The sequence below is a fragment of the Orycteropus afer genome, unplaced genomic scaffold, assembly GCF_000298275.1.
Source record: "Orycteropus afer afer isolate SDZICR_OR568_19922 unplaced genomic scaffold, OryAfe1.0 scaffold00312, whole genome shotgun sequence".
Lineage (NCBI taxonomy): Eukaryota > Metazoa > Chordata > Mammalia > Tubulidentata > Orycteropodidae > Orycteropus > Orycteropus afer.
The window spans coordinates 2,531,301-2,548,633 of NW_006921899.1; the positions used below are offsets into that span (position 1 = coordinate 2,531,301).

Here is a 17,333-nt window from a genome sequence, read left to right on the forward strand (position 1 = left end):
CCCTTCTCCCTCAGTGTCACAGTCCCATCCACCTGGGAAGCCCTCACAGACCCCAGCGTGTATTTGAGTGGCCCTTCTCCCTGAGTGTCACAGTTCCATCCACCCAGGAAGCCCGCACGGACCCCAGCCTGTACTTGAGTGGCCCATCCTCCTAAGCATCACGGTCCCATCCACCTGGGAAGCCCGCACGGACCCCAGCATGTACTTGAGTGGCCCATCCTCCTAAGCATCACGGTCCCATCCACCTGGGAACCCCAGCACGTACTTGAGTGGTGCAGGCAGGATGGCTTGGTAGTTGTAGTGCTGCTGCTGCTGGCTCAGGATCTGCAGCTGCAGGAACAGCTGCTGCTGCTGGAGCAGGCGGGCGTAGTTGGAGTCCATCTGCGGCTCGTTCTTCTCACCCTTCTGATCTGGTGGAATGTACTGGTGGTACTTCAGCTTCTTCACCCGTGGTTTGGGGTCTTTGCACTTTTTGCTACGGTGTTTCTCGTTTGGATTCTTGGGATGGCTTTGCTGTTGTTTTCAGAAGAAGGAAGTAAGAACGTTTTAAGAACTATCCTCAAGTGACAATCAATTTTACATTTGCAATGCATTTTAGACACTGGTGACTTTGGAGAAAATACACTAAATACTGCAAGAGCCATGAAAACGTTTGTATAATTACTTTGACCAAGAAATCCTGCCCCTAAGAATTTATTTTCTCCTGCTGCACTGTTTTCTTAGGACAAGGGCAAGATGCTCAGCCCAGCATTATCTATTCAAATTAGACCAACACTTACTTTGGGTCTCCTGTGCAGACATACTGGTGAGTGTGTAAAACATTATCCCAAGTGAAAAACAGGCCACACACTAAATATACAACAGGGGAGACATTAAGTATATTTTACTGTAACTACATAATGCTTTATAGTCATTAAAAGTCTATGGAGAACATGTAAAAATGCTTCAAAGGACAAAGAAGCTGGGTATAAAACTGTATCTTTTATGGAAAATAACACAAAAATGAAAATATTAATAAGCAATGTGAACATGGATCTTTAAAGTATTTAAAAACACAATACACTCATTTTTATTTTAAACATGCAGGGTGGGCCCTGCATTCCCATCTTAGTGATTAAGAATCAGATTATTCACCCCCTGCATTTTCTTTTCATAAATTTGTGATGAGGTCATTTTTCTTCCCTTTTCAGCATATGCATTCATAAAATAACTTCATCTAAAAGAAAAAAAAAAGTCCATCCAAAAAAACAAGGTATAAGAAATTATTCCTACACTGCTTTAGGTAAAATACCCAAGTTAATATTAATAAGAAGACACTTTGAGAATTAAACACAGTTATTAATGTGACCACTCTATCATGTTATACATGTTCATGTTCAGAGAATTAGGAAATTAAAAAAAAAAAAAAATACAAGAGGAAAACAAAAACTACCCTAATTCTATAGATTGGAAATAACACTATCAACTTGTTTGCAGATCCTTCCTATGCAATGTTAAAATTTAACATAACTGGGGTGATACAATAGCCACTTATTAGAAATATGCCTGTCCCCTCCCTTCACTTAGTTCTTCTCTCACCATCTGAGTATCATTCTGCAGCCAGATTTCTGATGGCCGTACTGCATGACAGTTTATGGACACTCCAGTGGGTGCTGGAGCCAATCCTCACTGGCTCACGAGAGCCGACTCTTGCTTCTTCTCCCAACTCTGCATTCAGACACCACAGCAGCAGCTTGAGATTGCTCATGGCAGGAATATTCACACAACAGGAATAAGCAAAGGCTACAAAGCAGACTCCTCCCAGAGCCAGCTGTTAAACATTTTCCTGCACACCACTGGATATACCATAGTCCGATTAACTGGTAGCCTATTTTTGAACATTTGTAACTGAGGATTTATAAAAAGGAAATGGTTTGAATAGTGACTCCCATAGCTTCAGAGTCCTCCACTGGGGCTGTCCTTGCTTTAGTCTTTTACTTACCCACAGTCTTCACTTTTTCCAACACACTCTGGTCATTGTTCTCGGTGATTTTAATGTCCACATACAGGATCCTTCTGATATTCTGGTCTCTCAGTTCTTTAGCCTGTTTTCCTCTAAATATCTCATCCTCTATCTTGGTCACTCATGCTTGTGGTCATAACCTAGACCTTGTTACTACCCCAAACTACTTTCTCACTTCCCAGAGTCCTATTACCTGATGGCCACCACCTGTCATTTCAGCTTCTTCCATCCAGACCCCATCTCCAACAACTTTTTGATGCCACAGGGATTTACAGCCTTACCACATGCCCACTGTCCCTCACTGCCCTCTTCACCTACCGAGTCCCAGAATACATGATCCATCTCTGTTGCACTTATCCAGCAAAACCCCAACCCAAGTCTTTGTCTGCTCAACAGTGTTACTACCAGTACTTTGAACTTGATCATTCTCTGCTGTGGAGAGCTGCCCTGTGCATGGTGAGATGCCTAGCAGCATCCCTGACCTCTAACCTCCGAGATGCCTATAGCACCTCCCCCACTGTGACAACCCAAACTCTCTCTAGATGTTACAAAATGTCCCTTGGATAGGGGGCAAAATCCCCTGCTGTGAACCACTGGTCTATTCCATGCCTGCCTTCAGGTAGCTGAAAGTGACTGCAGAAAAAAAAAAGACAAAACCGTGCTGACAAGTCTCACTTTAGAACACGGCTACCAAGGTCAAGTGGCCCCTTAAGTGCTGCTCCTGGCCATTCTTCTAAAGCACTACCCCATGTTTTCTCTCTCATCAGACCTTCAGACCTCCTCCCCTCTCCTCACTGTCAACTGTGACCCTGCTTCCTAAGCACCAAGAAAACAGTGATCAGCGAGGAGCTTCCCGAGTCCCCACCGTGGCATCTAACCGTCTGCCTGCATCTGGGCTGTGTGTGTCTTTCCTTCCTTACTGTGGCCGGACAGGGCCAGCCGGTCCCCTCCTGCACTAGATTCCATGCCTGTCATCTGCACACGGTCAGTGCTCAGCAACCCTCCCCAGGCCTGACCATTCCCACTGGGTCACAGACATCCTTTTTCGACCTCACGTTCCTGACCGAGGTACTGACCCATTTCTCTGTGCCCCTCTGCAGCAAAGTTTCTCAGAAAAGCTTCCAGCGGACACTGTCTGCATCCCTCTTGTAGCCACTCCTGTCAAGAGTTTGCCTCTTCATTCCAAAGAACTATTCTTGTCAAGGTCACTACAGCATTCGTGGTGCTAAAGCCAAGGTCAGTTCCCACTATACTCCTACTCAACTGGTCCACAGATGCATCCAACATGGTTGTCCCGTCCCTCTTTCCTGCTGGAAATGTTTCATGTGGCTCCTGGGTCACCGTCCCCTTTGCTGGTTTTAACTCTTCCTAAGATGTCTTACTATCTAAGGCCTCAGTTCTTATACTTCTTCTTTACCTCTGCTTGGTCCCCGGTAATTTTACTGAGACTTTCTGAAGCAATGATGACTTCCACACACACAGTCTAGACCTCCCTCCTGAGGTCTGGACGCATCTACCCAACCATCTGACATCCCCACTATGTGTCTAATAAGCATTCAAACTCCAGGCATCCTTCTTGCCAACACAGGCAATGGCCATTTCTAGTTGCTCAAACACAGTGGACTGCTTCACAATTCCTCCTGTGGCCACACACAGCATCCATCTGTCAGCAAACCTAATTGGCTCAGCCTTCAGAATACAGTCTGGAGCCAAGCACGTCTCACTACCTTGACTGTTGCCACCGTCTCTCCCTTAGCGGATTACACCTTTTCCCTGGTCTCTGCTTCCATCTTTGCTCCCCTACTGTTTTCCACACATCAGTTCAAAACCTTCCAGTGGCTTCTCATCTCAGTTGTAGTTAGTTAAAAGCCGAACCTCTTACAAGGCTCTACAGAATCCGGTCCAGGCCAGGCCACGTTCTGGCCTCATGGTTTACTTCTGACCACTGGCCCCCTCTGTCCACTCACACTGGCTTCCTGTTCTGAGGCTTTTAATTTTCCTTCCCCAGATATCCTCTCAGCTTCTCTCTCACCTCCTTCAGGCCTCTGCCCCGATGTTGTTAGATTTTACTGGACAAGACTGGTTAGAACAGAAACGGGCCCCAGACTTTCTACCCTCACTTTACTCTTCACCAGCGGCCACGCTCTTTATTCTATTATCTGTTTACCACTCCACTCCTGTCCCAGGGCAGGGATTTTTGCTGTGGCTTCACGGCCTCCTCTCCCGCCAGCAACGCTCGTGTGTCAGTTTCTCACTCTGCGGTGGCTTGTGTGCTGCTGTGATATGTCACTGGCATTTCAAATACCGCAGACTCACACATGGCGGCCAGGTTTCAGTGGAGATTCCAGACGCAGACAGACTAGGAAGGATTAGCACGCCACTTCCCCCAAAACAGCAGGCGGTGCAAACCTTACGGACAGCCCTGGAACACTGTCCGACGCACCTGCTGGAAGATGAGCCACTCAGGTGGAGCGTACTCAACATGCAACTGGGGAAGAAATGCCTCCTCAGAATTGAATCAACGTTTGGCTCAAACACAGCAACAACTGTGAGGACGGTGCAGGACCAGGCAGTGTTTCATTCTGTTGCACATGGGCTCACTATGAACTGGAACAGACTCAATGGCACCTAACAACAACAACACACAGAGTGGGTCCTGCCACATAGAAGGTGCCGAGTAAGTACCTGTTGATTAAGCAAATGATGACTGTGCACGCTAATGAGAAATCCTTTCGTTACCACAAAGGAGCTCTGGTGGTATAGTGGCGAAAGCATTGGCTACTCATCAGAAGGTCAGTGGTTCGAACCTGCCAGCTGCTCAGCAGAGGAAAGATTGGGCAGAGTTTGCTGCTATAAAGAATTACCACCTTGGAAACTCCACGGGGGTTGTTATGAGTCGGAACTGACTCGATGGCAGTGAGTTGGTTTGCACGTCCGCCACCCCTCCAGAACGTATAGGGGGCTTCACGTCCACCGCCCCTCAGAACGTATTGGGGCTTTCATGTCTGCCGCCCCTCCAGAACCTATCGGGGGCTTCATGTCCTGCCAGAACACACCTGTACTTGCTAATATCTCTCTTTGGTCTCATTAACAATCAACTTACCATCAACTGCTAATTGGGTTGCAATAAACTTTATCTGCAGTCTTTTCTGACTGATCATAATAATGAATGGGGTCTGAGCTGAGGTAGTTTGAGGTCACTGTTGTGTAATGTCAACACAACTGCCCACCAGTCCCCTACTGGGGAGGGAGCAGTACATAAACAGTAACCAGTACTCCTCAGACTAAACCTGCTGTCACCCACTAGCTGGCAAAGTGTGTTTCCTCAGTATGTGATGCTGGGAAACAGCCACCCTTACAGAAAAGTCCAAAGAACCGCCAGCTGTCTGTCTCCTCCTGTGCACTGTCCTTTCCGTCCACTGATACAGGCTCAGAATATCACATCCTTAAACAGTGTTTCTTCCTCAGGCCAAAGCCCTCCCCGCTCTTCAGCCTCTCTGCCATCTGCGGGGCACAGCCAGGAGGGCGGCGAGAGGAGGTGAGAGCTGCTGTCCCAGCACTGCCGCCACTGCCCCTGCCTGGGATTCCTGGCTCCACTGCTAACCAAGGGATGACAGTCACACAAACCTGAGGCCAATCTGCCACACGGCCAAAGAGCCCAGACTAGCAATCTCTCTAGGGTGGTCAAGTGGCCAGGACAGACCCAGGTGGGCAGAGAGAGGTACAGGGATGCGTCACGCTGACTTGCGAGACCCTGTGTTAGAACAGTGCTGCAATCCATAAAGTGAGATGGCAGGAAGAAGGCTGCACTGGGGTTTGGGAGATGGGGGTCCTTCCTGACTTTGTTACGTTTCCCATTCTTGGCGCTCAGTCCCCCTCATCTGAGAGGGGCTGAGAGAGTGAGCTCACTGTCTGATGTCCTTTTTTAGTTCCATAATCTAAAGCTCCATGTTCTTCTAGTTTTGGCAAAAACTGTATCTGAAATGATCAAACTATGCCTCAGCTGACTTCTCTCCCTTTATTTAGTAGTTCTTCTGACTGTTAACCAGAAGGCTGTTGGTTCAAACCCACCAGCCACTCCTCGGAAGGAAGACTGGGCAATCTACTTCCGTAGAGATACTGCCTGAGAAACCCAAGGAGGGGTCGCTATGAGTTGAATCGACTTGACGGCAGTGAGTTTTTTTTCTTTTAATATACTTTTAAAAACCTAAAAAACGTACTATACACTCATGTGTTCTTTAATGTCCATTGTGTGAACACCCCAGATTATGAATGAGTTCTAAGTCTTTAAGTCAAATTAGTACATAAATTGAGCAGTTAGGTGTGGTTTGTATAGTTCAGTTAGTCAATGTTTGTCTTAGTATATACTGTACCTTTCCATGCATTAAAACCATCAAAGAAATACTTCCAGATACATATCTTTAACATTATAATGACCCCAAACACCAAACCCAGTGTTGTAAAGTCGATTCCAACTCATAGTGACCCTAGAGGACAGAAGAAGAACTGAAAGGTTCAGTTAGCAGCAGAGTGCTCAACCACTGTGCAACCAGGGCTCCTTAACATAATAATACAGTAACAACAACAACAACAACTTTTGATACACATTGCAAAGCAGCACCTGGTCGCCATCACAAAGCACTGTGCGCACCTCCAATTTTTGATGTAATAGGCTTTACAATGGTTGGTACCATGGAAGTACATGTGGTTGGAGGTTGCCCGATGGACATTATGCAGTGTTATTTAGAAGTTTTAATCTGTCTTTGGAATTATTCCCACCAAGAAAAATATGGGGAACAGTGCTGCAAATCTGAAGCGTACCTGAAGAATAAACCGAGCTTCATCTGGCCACATCTGCCAAGTCAGACAATGTCCTTGCTTCTCTAAAACCTTGACCCTGACACGTGACACTTCTGGGATACCACTGAGCCTGACCTGTGCAGAACTCCAAACCACGCTGCCATTAAGGCTCTGCTCATGAGACGTGTGGGTCATCAACACTGTGCTGAAGCACCCAGCTCACTCTGCCTTCTCCCATTTCATCTCAGTGGTCTGGATGCCAGCAGAATGGGGAACTGCTGATAAAACGAGCCTGCAACCCTTCTGCAGAGCTCAGGGTTTCATCCAGACTGGATTTTATGCCATTTCTATGACTACAGCACAACAGGTCACTTGTTGAAGGTGGCCTTCCAAACAGTAAAGGCAAATTCTATCTAGTGTGGCAGTTAAGGTTATGTGTCAACTTGGTTGGCCTGGTTTTGAGTGGCTGGGCAGCTGAATGTAGGTATTCCCCATGATGAGACTGGTAATCAACTCCACTGTGGAATCTACGGGAGTGGCTGAGTAGCTGCCTTAGGGATGTGGTCTGCTGCCAGTATACAAGGAGAAGTGTTGAGAACAGTCTGTAGCTTTCTGGCACACATGGACCCTGCATGTAGCTGAGTCTTCATTTTAGTAGCCTGCCATATTTCCTGCTGATCTTGGAACTATCTCTGGACTTGAACTAGAGGCCTGCCGTGTTGTTTGATAATCTTAGGACTACGCCATTTTACGTGTCGACCTCGGGTTTGTCAGCCTCAGGAGCTGAGTTAAGAGAAGCCCTGAGCTTCAGTGGGCCAGGAGCAAGAGGCAGAGCTGAAGCCCAAGGTCGAGGGGCCCTCACCCAGTCCCTAGAGCCGGCACATTGAACTCAGACTTCTAGCCTGCTGAACTGTAAGAGAGTAAGTCTCTGTTTGTTAAAACCATCCCAGTTGTGGTATTTTCCATCAGAGCAGCACTAGAGAACCCAAACATCTAGCAACTTCTTCTGCGGTTTCATTTCCCTGGCTGTAGGATAGAAGGCAGGCTTGGGTGCCTTAGACAGACGCGTAAAGATCTGTTCTCAGTTCACAGGGCTATCGACAACAGTCCTGAGTATAGACACTCAAGCCAGTGTGCGTCCCGGGTACCCACCTTCACCAGTGCTGGCCCAGGCTTTGTGGAGGACACGGTGTTTGTGGGGAGGGCGGGCGCCGTGGACCCTGTGGGAGGCTGATCTGCAGCAGGAGTTTTCAAGAATTCAGGAACTGCCGGGGACGCTGACGTAAACTGACGGAAGAGGCAGAGAGAGGACAAGTGTGTGACATCAGTGGAATCCTGAGGGAGTGAATTCATTTTCTTTTTAAAGTCCATTTGCAAATAAACAAAAGAAAAATTCACTGTCATGTTTGTGTCTCAGATGGTGGAGTAACAAGCATATCTCAATGGGGTCAATTACTCAGTTTCTGCCCCAATCCCAACAAAAAGCCAAAGCTAAACAAGGTTAGCCTGACTAAATGGCAGTGTTTTTCGAAGGGAAACAAAATAAAACAAAACAACCCAACACTCTTGTAAAAATGATCAAAACAATATATAGTTTTCATAAGGTTTGCTTGCCTGTCACATTAACCCTGGTGAATTCAAATGGGGTCTTTAGTCTGTGTTATAGAGCCAGACGGACGCCCTCCAGCGGTAAGACGCAGCTGCCCCCGGATGCCCACTCTGTGCACTAGATTCTAAGTGCCCATTCCCTCAAAAGAGATTTTAATGTCATGACAAGTCAGTCAAATTCTGTATGTTGCTTACTGCTTGGACTTATTGTCAGTTTTGAAATAAGGAAAAATTTCTTCCTTTATCACTTCCACTCCTTGGCACAATTCTCACATTTGTTAGACCAACAACCACAATCAGTTCTCAAGTTGGAAGTATTTGGATTTGGGAATAGCCAACTGCATTTTGCCTCCTTAAAATAAGTGACCTGAAAACTCACAGGGCTATTAGCAACAAGAAATATGAGGCCTGACACAAACTAGTTCCTCAGTAAATATTTGCTTAATGGGTGAATGGAAATTCCTCTCAGCTTTACTCATGCAGGGTCACACTCCCCAAGCCCAGCTGAGGCTGGGAGGACGTGTGAGTGTGCAATTACCCTGCCCACGTCTGCTCGCTCCTCAAGATATTTATTTTTCAAATTTTGCCACTGCTTTCTATTTTTCAGTGATTATTAGTAACAGGAAGTGCTGACAATCTGAACAACGAGCCCTCAGTTACTTTGCAAAGATGGCTGTCTTCAATTTATCAGAGGAAATTAAGCAAAAGCACTCATTCAAGACCGCCCTACATTCCAGTCAGACTTCTGTACCCAACTAGTTCCAGTCAGACCTCTGCCCCCAACTAGTTCCAGTCAGCCCTCTGCCTCCCAACTACTTGTAGTCGGACTTCCGCCCTTAACCATTCTTGAGACATCGGGCTCCCAGAGAATCTCTGACCAGCCCGACCACAACACACATGACTGAAAGATAAAGGCCGGCACAGCGCCTCTCTAAGGGACGTGGTTTTAGGATCGTTGTCTTCCTTTCTTTGCACACCTTTAGAAATGGAGATCGTGAGCTATGGGTCAGTTTTCACACAGGGGACAAAATTCCTTGGCAATTATACACATATAGTATATACAGTAGAATCCAGTGTTGGAACTTCGAACATATCATGCAGAATCCTTGCAGTTAGATTCTGCCACTCCGGCACGTTAGCAGTCCAGCCCCCACGGATGGAGCTACTAGTAAGATGTAGTTGAGTGCAGCCAGTATAAACAACCTAGAAAATAACTCACAGCTCAGATGGGTATCAATGGTGACATTTATGAAAACGTTTGCTTATGTTTTGAGGCCCGCCTCATAGACTTCAGTCTTAATTACTCATACTGCTGTCTCCTTCAGGAGCTCTGATGGCATTTGACTGTTAACCAGAAAAGTGGCGGTTCAAAGCCAGCAGCCGCTCCATGGAAGGAAGATGGGGCAATCTACTTCTGTAACAATTTACTACCTTGGAAACCCAACAGGGGCCACTATGAGTCAGAATCAACTCAATGGCAGTGGGTGGGCCATCTCCTTAGCGCTTCTGGCATTTCAGGGTGACTCTGCTGCCCAGAGGAGCTCTGATGGCGCACTGCCTAAGGCACTGACTGCTAACCAGAAGGCTGGTGGTTCAAACCCACCAGCCACTCCGCAGAAGGAAGGTTGGGCAATCTACTTCCTTAGTGATACCACCTCAGAAACCCAAGGAGGGGTTGCTATGAGTCAGGTCCGACTCAAAGGCACATAACAACAACAACTACCCAGAAATGCAGACTCCAGCATAACACGAGAGTAACACAACTCAAATATGTGACTTTTAACTTTTCCTAATTTGATGATAGATTCTGGTTAAAAAAGGAGAAAAATCTAAACTCTCTACATTTTACCAGCCTTTTTTTTCCCCCATGTGTCTTAGAATGCATGACCAAAAAAAAAGAAGTCTTAGATAACATGTAAGTGTTAGGATCTTATTGCCTGAACTTACTGAGAGAATCTAAAATTTAGTAATTTGGAAATTACAGTATTCTGAGAAGTATTCAAAGATACCCAGACATCAAGGATACTTAAATTTTGTTCCACAGTACAATGAGCAATGTGCTAAAATTTTAAAAGAATGTTGGGCCAAATATGTTCAAACTGTCACCAAGACTTATAGTCACTATATGTACTATGGTAATTTAATTTTGAAAGGATTCAGAATCTTTTCCCTAAAGAAACAAGAAAGTTACAAGCTTTGCTTTGTTTTATTGGGTCTGGTCACTATTCTGTCCCTTACAAGTTACAGGTCTCATGATTGCTGGTTCTCTAATTTTCATCAAAATACCATGAAAGAAAATGTCACTGTCACTTAATGATGGCTATTTATGCTTTAAAGACAGTGCAGTATGAAAGGCTGACTTTTCTCTGCCTAACTGGAAAGTTCTACTACAAAAGAAAAAATGAAAGTCAGAGTCAATGCCTAAGCTGGTTCAAGGTTTGTAAGGCTTCAGGGTTTGGCACTGGTCTCCCTGAAGACCACAGCCTCCCTGCCAAGGACCAAGCAGGTTCTCAGGAAGTTCCTCTTCTTCCTTTTTTAGAATTCTTTTACGTGGTCTGGAGGGGCAGAAACTAGGAAAAGAAAGTTCTGTACCATATTAAAGATATTTAGTAACAAATCTCTTTTGTGTCGTATGTTTCAAATCCACAATATATGTGTTTCTAATTCAGGATGCAGCTGAGGTCTTAATGAAGAGGGCAGTGCAAATAAGGATTTCAAAATGCAATTACTCTTTAAATATTGTTTCCACATTCCAATCTCCAGACAAATAAAATGAATGTCAGTCAGTGACTTCGACATAACAAAAAACATATGTTTTGCTTGTTTAATACATGGATGTTTTATGTAAAATTCTAGCTCTGCTAAGAGGAATCTCCTAGCTCTGACCACTCCTTTCCGTAACAGGGAACTGTAAGCTCCAGGGCTTTATTTTAGACTAAGCACTGAACCCTAGACGTCAATCAACCTGCCTTGCAGAGCAGACCTTCAATGGCACTGGCTCACCTGATGAGCACCTGGGACTCACAGGTAGCTCTGCTTCCAATAACACATTCTGCCTTAAAGCAAGGTTTGCTATCATTTGTGAAAGAATGCAGAAAATTTCAAAATGTGAGTGTGTTCATTTAGTGCTTCTCGTTAATAGCTCCACTAAGAACCAAGACTACTTCAAGTGAAACAGTGCCACAGAGTTCTAGTCATTTAGGCTGTCAGCAACCTACTCCAATCTTTAATGAGTCTACTACTTTTGGTGCTAACTTCATAACTTCACAGATGGATCAACATAACAGTTTCATTAACGCCTGGACTGACTTTGGAAACTCCAGAGCCCATGTCCACCTTCTTTATACAGTTGATGTCACATTCTTCCAAATTATAGCAGACATGTAAAATATTTACTGTAAGCCTAGGATGACCATGTCGGTGATTCACAACTTAGTCAAAGTGACCACGAGAGGCCAGAGTGGGAAAGAATAAATATTAGAAATAATTAGAAAAATTATTCATTTTTTAGTTAAGTGAGCTATGCTAGTTGAGTGGACCACAAGGAATCAAGGAAATAATGTTATCTGTTCTGAAGTAACACATCTAAGAGTGTCACTATGAGTAATAAAGGGGTGACACAGGATGATTTCCAGGACAATTTCAGTCTGTTGACTAACAAGGACAAGGCCATCAGCTCAAACCCTACGGGGTCAGACAGAGGGCGCCTTCTGGTGGCGTCAGTCCCCCGTAGAACACGTAGCTCGGGGCCTGCTCTACAGTAAGTGCTCAGCAAGCGCCAACCGCCATTTTCATCATCACCTTCTCAGCTGTGGTCACGAGAATGCGTTTACCTGTAAATAACCAGGCAAGGCCTTGTTTAACGCACCATTGTAGGCGTCTGCTCTGGTGACTGGAGAATCCAGTCCAGAACTGGGATAGAAAACAAATTCCATTACTGCTGGACACCAATTCAACAAGTGTTAACAATGGCACAGTCTTCTTGGCATTTAAGTTACAGAAAGGATAATGAGGGGTGACAACAGAAATCGGGATCAAGAGCTTTGATGCCCTGGTCAGGACTCACTGCTAAGTATTTGTAAGAACAGTGAGTTTAACTTGATTACTGAACACGTCTACGTATGGTGTACCTATTAGATCTTGATCATTCTCTTTGCTGGCTTAATCCTGAGGTTTCTGAAACATCTGGTAAAAAGTCAAGTACCTGAAAGTTCCCTGAAACAACAGGGGGAAAAACAGGTTGCTGGCCGAATTCTCTTAAGCTTTTCTTCCTGAAAATACACAGAGTACCTGACCACGGGGCTCTGAAACTCAACACGGGTCCTGTCTGACCATGCTTGCCCATGAACACCTGGCTGTTTGTAACAGATGCTCACTGAAAGGGCTTAAGACATCACTGAGGGAAAGAAATCTTCAGCTCCCACACGTCTGGCTGTTGTTAAGTTTTTATAGCTTTCCATTGTTCCAGAGTTACTTAAGCATGAAATAAACTGACCGCCAGTATGTGATGTGTATCCCACTGCTTTTCTGGCAAATTCCTTTGCAGCTGCACTTTGATCAGAACAGAAAAGACAAGAGAAGAGCTGAAGGCGCAGCAGCTTTTGTCTCGTACAGACCACACAGAAACACACATTGCAACATGGGATGCTTTCACTGTCAACATTTTCATTCTGAAAAGAGGACATGTGGTATATTAGCCCTACATTGAATCACCAGCATTTTAGCTCTGGGACTGCAAGAGAAGCCCTGAACAATCTGTTCTTCACTAAGAGGCTATGTGTCACGATTTGTAATGTCTCCTGTATCTGAACATCTCTCTGTAGGACCTAGCCCTCCGGTTCTGAGAAAGAATTAAGGAGACTGTATGCCATACAACATTCAGAAGTAAAGCAGGGCATAAGGAAATTCTGAGTCTACTTTTCTCTGAACGAATTATCTGTAACTACAACTTTTAAAGAACCTAGAAGAAATTCCAAGTTGACCGTGAGCTTTAGTACAAAAAAAGAAGGAAAATTAGAAAAATGTGTTTAAACCATAAGATTAAATGTGCAGCATTAAATGATGTGTAATCAACATATGAAAAAACCTGGCTCCAATGAAGAAAAAAAGTGAGTCTGTGGTCTGTGGCAGACCTACTCTGAAGGTGGCCTGTGCACCTTTGTTACCTACGTACAACAAGAATGACACCTCTGGAACCCTGATGTCACCCAGTCACTGTACCCCAGTCCTGTATTTTATAGGAAGATTAGTCCACACACACACACACACACAACACTGGTCTATAATAACAAAATTCACCATCAAACTCTTTGACCAATTTTCCATTTTAACAATTAGAACCTCAAAGATCACCTGAAATATAAGAATTTCACACTGCTCTTTTTATTATTTTCGCTTTAAGGGATTGCATTAATTGCATAGATTAGACCACCCTTTGGGTCAATGTGAATTCTAAAGCAGGAGAAACCCAATGGCAGACAGTTTTCATCTTCCGGGGTTTTTCACTCACTCAGCAAGAGCGAGCCGTGGGCTGGGTCCAGTGCACTGGCAGGAGGTTACTGAGGTACCCGAGGGCCTTCCCTGCCCTCAAGAAGCTGGCCGTCTGATGAGAAGCAGTGCTGTAAGCTACGTTCCCTTTGAGGACAAGTGCAAAAGGAATCACATTTAGGTAGACAGTTGTATTTTACATGACTGAGCTGTCTGGCCAAACTGTATAAAATGGGTAACACTGAAAATAATTTAACTATGCAATTTGCCAAAACACAACCTGTCACTTTGAGATGACAGAACAGTCTCAAAGACTTCACAGAAGTTACGAAACTGCCTGTCATAGTCGGTTCCAAAACCAAAAGCAAAAACTTACAACATGCTTAACACCTGTGGAACTGCTGGTGCTGCCTCCGCGGCACCTTCACCGTCGAGACCGCACAGAGCGCAGGGAGCTGGTGCTTTAACGGCTCGAGCAAAATGGAGTGGACAAGAATCTTTGTCAAAGGCCTTCCTGGGAAGCGCCAGAACACTGAACACATGGAATTTCACCAAGGACACATGCTGGAAAGAGGCCTCAAGGTAAACGGTACGGAAATTACCTAACAGGTGAACCTACAGGGAAGCCCATCTGACTCTAGGCGGTTATTGAATGTACAGAGAGGGCTGTTGGTTTTAAAACATTTTCTGAAGTGGGCTTTGTCGTTAACAGAGGAGAAACCTGAAACCGAACCTGTTGCCACCTCCCAGCCACCCTACAGCACAGGACAGAACTGCCCCACAGGGTTTCCAAGGCTGTCATCTTTTACTGTGGTATCTTTTACCTGGGGAGCGGCTGGTGGGTTTGAACTGCCAAACTTTCGGTCAGCAGCTGAGCGCGTAACCACTGTGTCACCAGGGCTCCCTTGGCAGAGAAGAGGCGGCCTGTTAATGCGCTGCACGCGCAGGCAGAACTGGGGCTGCAACAATACCGACAGGTCTGAAAACCAATGGCGAGGTTCAGAAATGACCTGAAGGTTTGTGTGGGTGGCACCAGCCACAGACGGACCATATTTACTCTTCAAGAAATATGGTTGTTCCTACTTTCCTTCGAGGCATTCTGGAACGTCAATTCATAGGGTGGGACAGCCTCTGTTTAACACCAATAAAAACGAAAACATAACAATACAAGCAATACAGGGAAAAGGAGGAGGATAACATCTCTGCAGGTGGGTCTGTCACGAAGCCATGAGCAGGTAGGTGGCTGAGGTGACCAAACTCCTGCTTCACTGCTGCAAAGCTCCAGCCATGCTAACGCTATCTGCTATCCTGACTCATTCAGATAGAAGCAGAGACCAACCAACCAGAATGGATAAGTAGCGCTGTTATTTTAATGGTATTTACTCGCATACTTCACATTCTTTTTAGCCCTATTTTTAAAGCTCAAAACCAGGGTGCAGCAAATGTGTGAGAACACACCAGGGGTTGGTCTCCCTCGCTCTCTGCTCAGATCGTGGGCTGGTTGGTCACTGACCCTCATTCTTCCTCTCCGCCAGAGCCCAGCCAAGCTGAGGGGCCAGAATCACCCTCACCCTGGCTGACAGTAAATGTTGCCAGGGGAATGTGAAGCGAGCCGCCCACACTAGCTCCGCCCACACTAGCTCCACCCACAGTACCTCCCATGAGTCTCAGCTGGAGGGACCCTACCCTCAAATGGAAGGTGAACACCAGCACTGCTTGTACAAACATTCTGCACCTCTTTGCTCGTGATGCTTCATTCGACTCAGCACTGGTCCAGCACCCTTTCTGTACCTGGCCCTGTGCTGGATGCTAAAGACAAGCCCGCCCCCCGCCACCCCTCCAATAAAATAGCTCTGGTCCTGTGAGAGTTAAAGTCCTGGCCGGCAGGCTCACTTTTACAACAACTATATAATAAAGTGGTAAGTTTCAAATCAAGGCAATACTCGCAGCGATGACCCTCATGTTGAAAGACATGGTTCCTAACAAGCACCCACAAATGAGAAAGAATGCAGTAAGAAAGCATGCAAATGTTTTCCAATCCTAAACTTCCATGTCTCCTGGGCCCACGGTCTCCTCCTGTGTCAGGATAAGCAGACAATTGCTAAATTCCTTTCCAAGTGAAAAATTATATGATGCTGTGCTTTCAGAAAAAATTCTCTGCTGAACTGGACCACACCCATTAAGCAGTTCAGTAGTTTTGACTAATAGCAAAAATGCCTTAAGAAGAGATGAAAAACAGCAAGCTAGTGGAAGTTATATATACAGCATAAGAGACCAAGAGCAAGAACATCCATTATAAAATAAGAACTGCAAGTTTCTAGTGCAATCATCACAAATATATTGATCATATGCCCTGGCACCCAGTGGGTCCCCAGTTTCTAACCTAATATAACGTGTAACAGATGCTTACTAAGTATCGGATGATCTCACCAGTCATCAAAGAGCCAGTCAAATTTCCAAGCAGTGGGCAAAGTTGAAACCAATGGCATTACTTACTTGTGCTAAAGACTGAATGTGGAAATTTGTATCACTTTTCTGGAAGGCTCTTAACAAAGTGCCTAGCTTTTACCCAACAAGTCCATTCCAGTATCTGATAATTTATCGAAAGGAATCATCAGATAAGCACTGATTTAACATATATATGTATATCTATATAAAACGAAACTCACTGCTGTTGAGTCGGTTCTGACTTCATAGTGACTTCTCCCTGGGTTTCCGAGGCACTTTCACTACAGAAGCAGATTGCCCAATCTTTCTTCCAAGGAGTGGCTGGTGGGTTTGAACTGCCAGCCTTCTGGTTAGCAGGCAAATGCCTTAGGCACTATGCCACCAGAGTAGTGGCTAGTATAAAAACATATGTATAACACTGAAAAATAGGAAGCAAATCTAGACGACCAACAATAGGAAACTTCTGGTTAAAAAACATACAGTGTATCAGTCCAACTGAATACCATGTAGCCATTTAAAGTGAAACGGATATATATTTATGACAAGAAAAGCTACTATTGATTTTAATAGGCTATAATAATAATAATAGAATATTCTTGTTGTTAGGTGCCGTCGAGGTGTCTCCGACTCCTAGTGACCCTATGTACAGCAGAATGAAACACTGCAGCCCACGATCCTTGCTGTACCTGAGCCCGTTGTTGCAGCCACTGTGTCAATCCATCTCGTTGAGGACCTACCCATTTTTCGCTGACCCTCCACTTCACCAAGTATGATAGCCCTCCCCACGGAATGGTCCCTTCTGACAACACGACCAAAGTAGGTGAGACGAAGCCTGGCCATTCTCGTTTCCAAGGAGCATTCTGGCTGCACTTCTTCCAGGACAGATTTGTTAGTTCTTTTAGCAGACCATGGTACTCTCAGCGTTCTTCGCCAACACCACAGCTCAAAAGCATCAACTCTTCTTCGGTCTTCCTTACTCACTGTCCAG

The 17,333-nt window shown here is 45.2% G+C and overlaps 1 protein-coding gene across 1 annotated transcript in view; it reads right to left on the minus strand.

Annotated features, from left to right (window-relative positions):
- The window catches only part of MRTFB (myocardin related transcription factor B), a 106,801-nt gene that overhangs the window by 25,111 nt on the left and 64,357 nt on the right, over window positions 1-17,333 (minus strand). Inside the window, exons 7-8 of the mRNA XM_042782425.1 lie at window positions 7,955-8,089; window positions 266-513 (exon numbers count right to left, since the gene is read on the minus strand). Of these exons, the coding sequence (XP_042638359.1) occupies window positions 266-513; window positions 7,955-8,089 (383 nt within the window). The remainder of the gene's footprint in view (window positions 1-265; window positions 514-7,954; window positions 8,090-17,333) is intronic.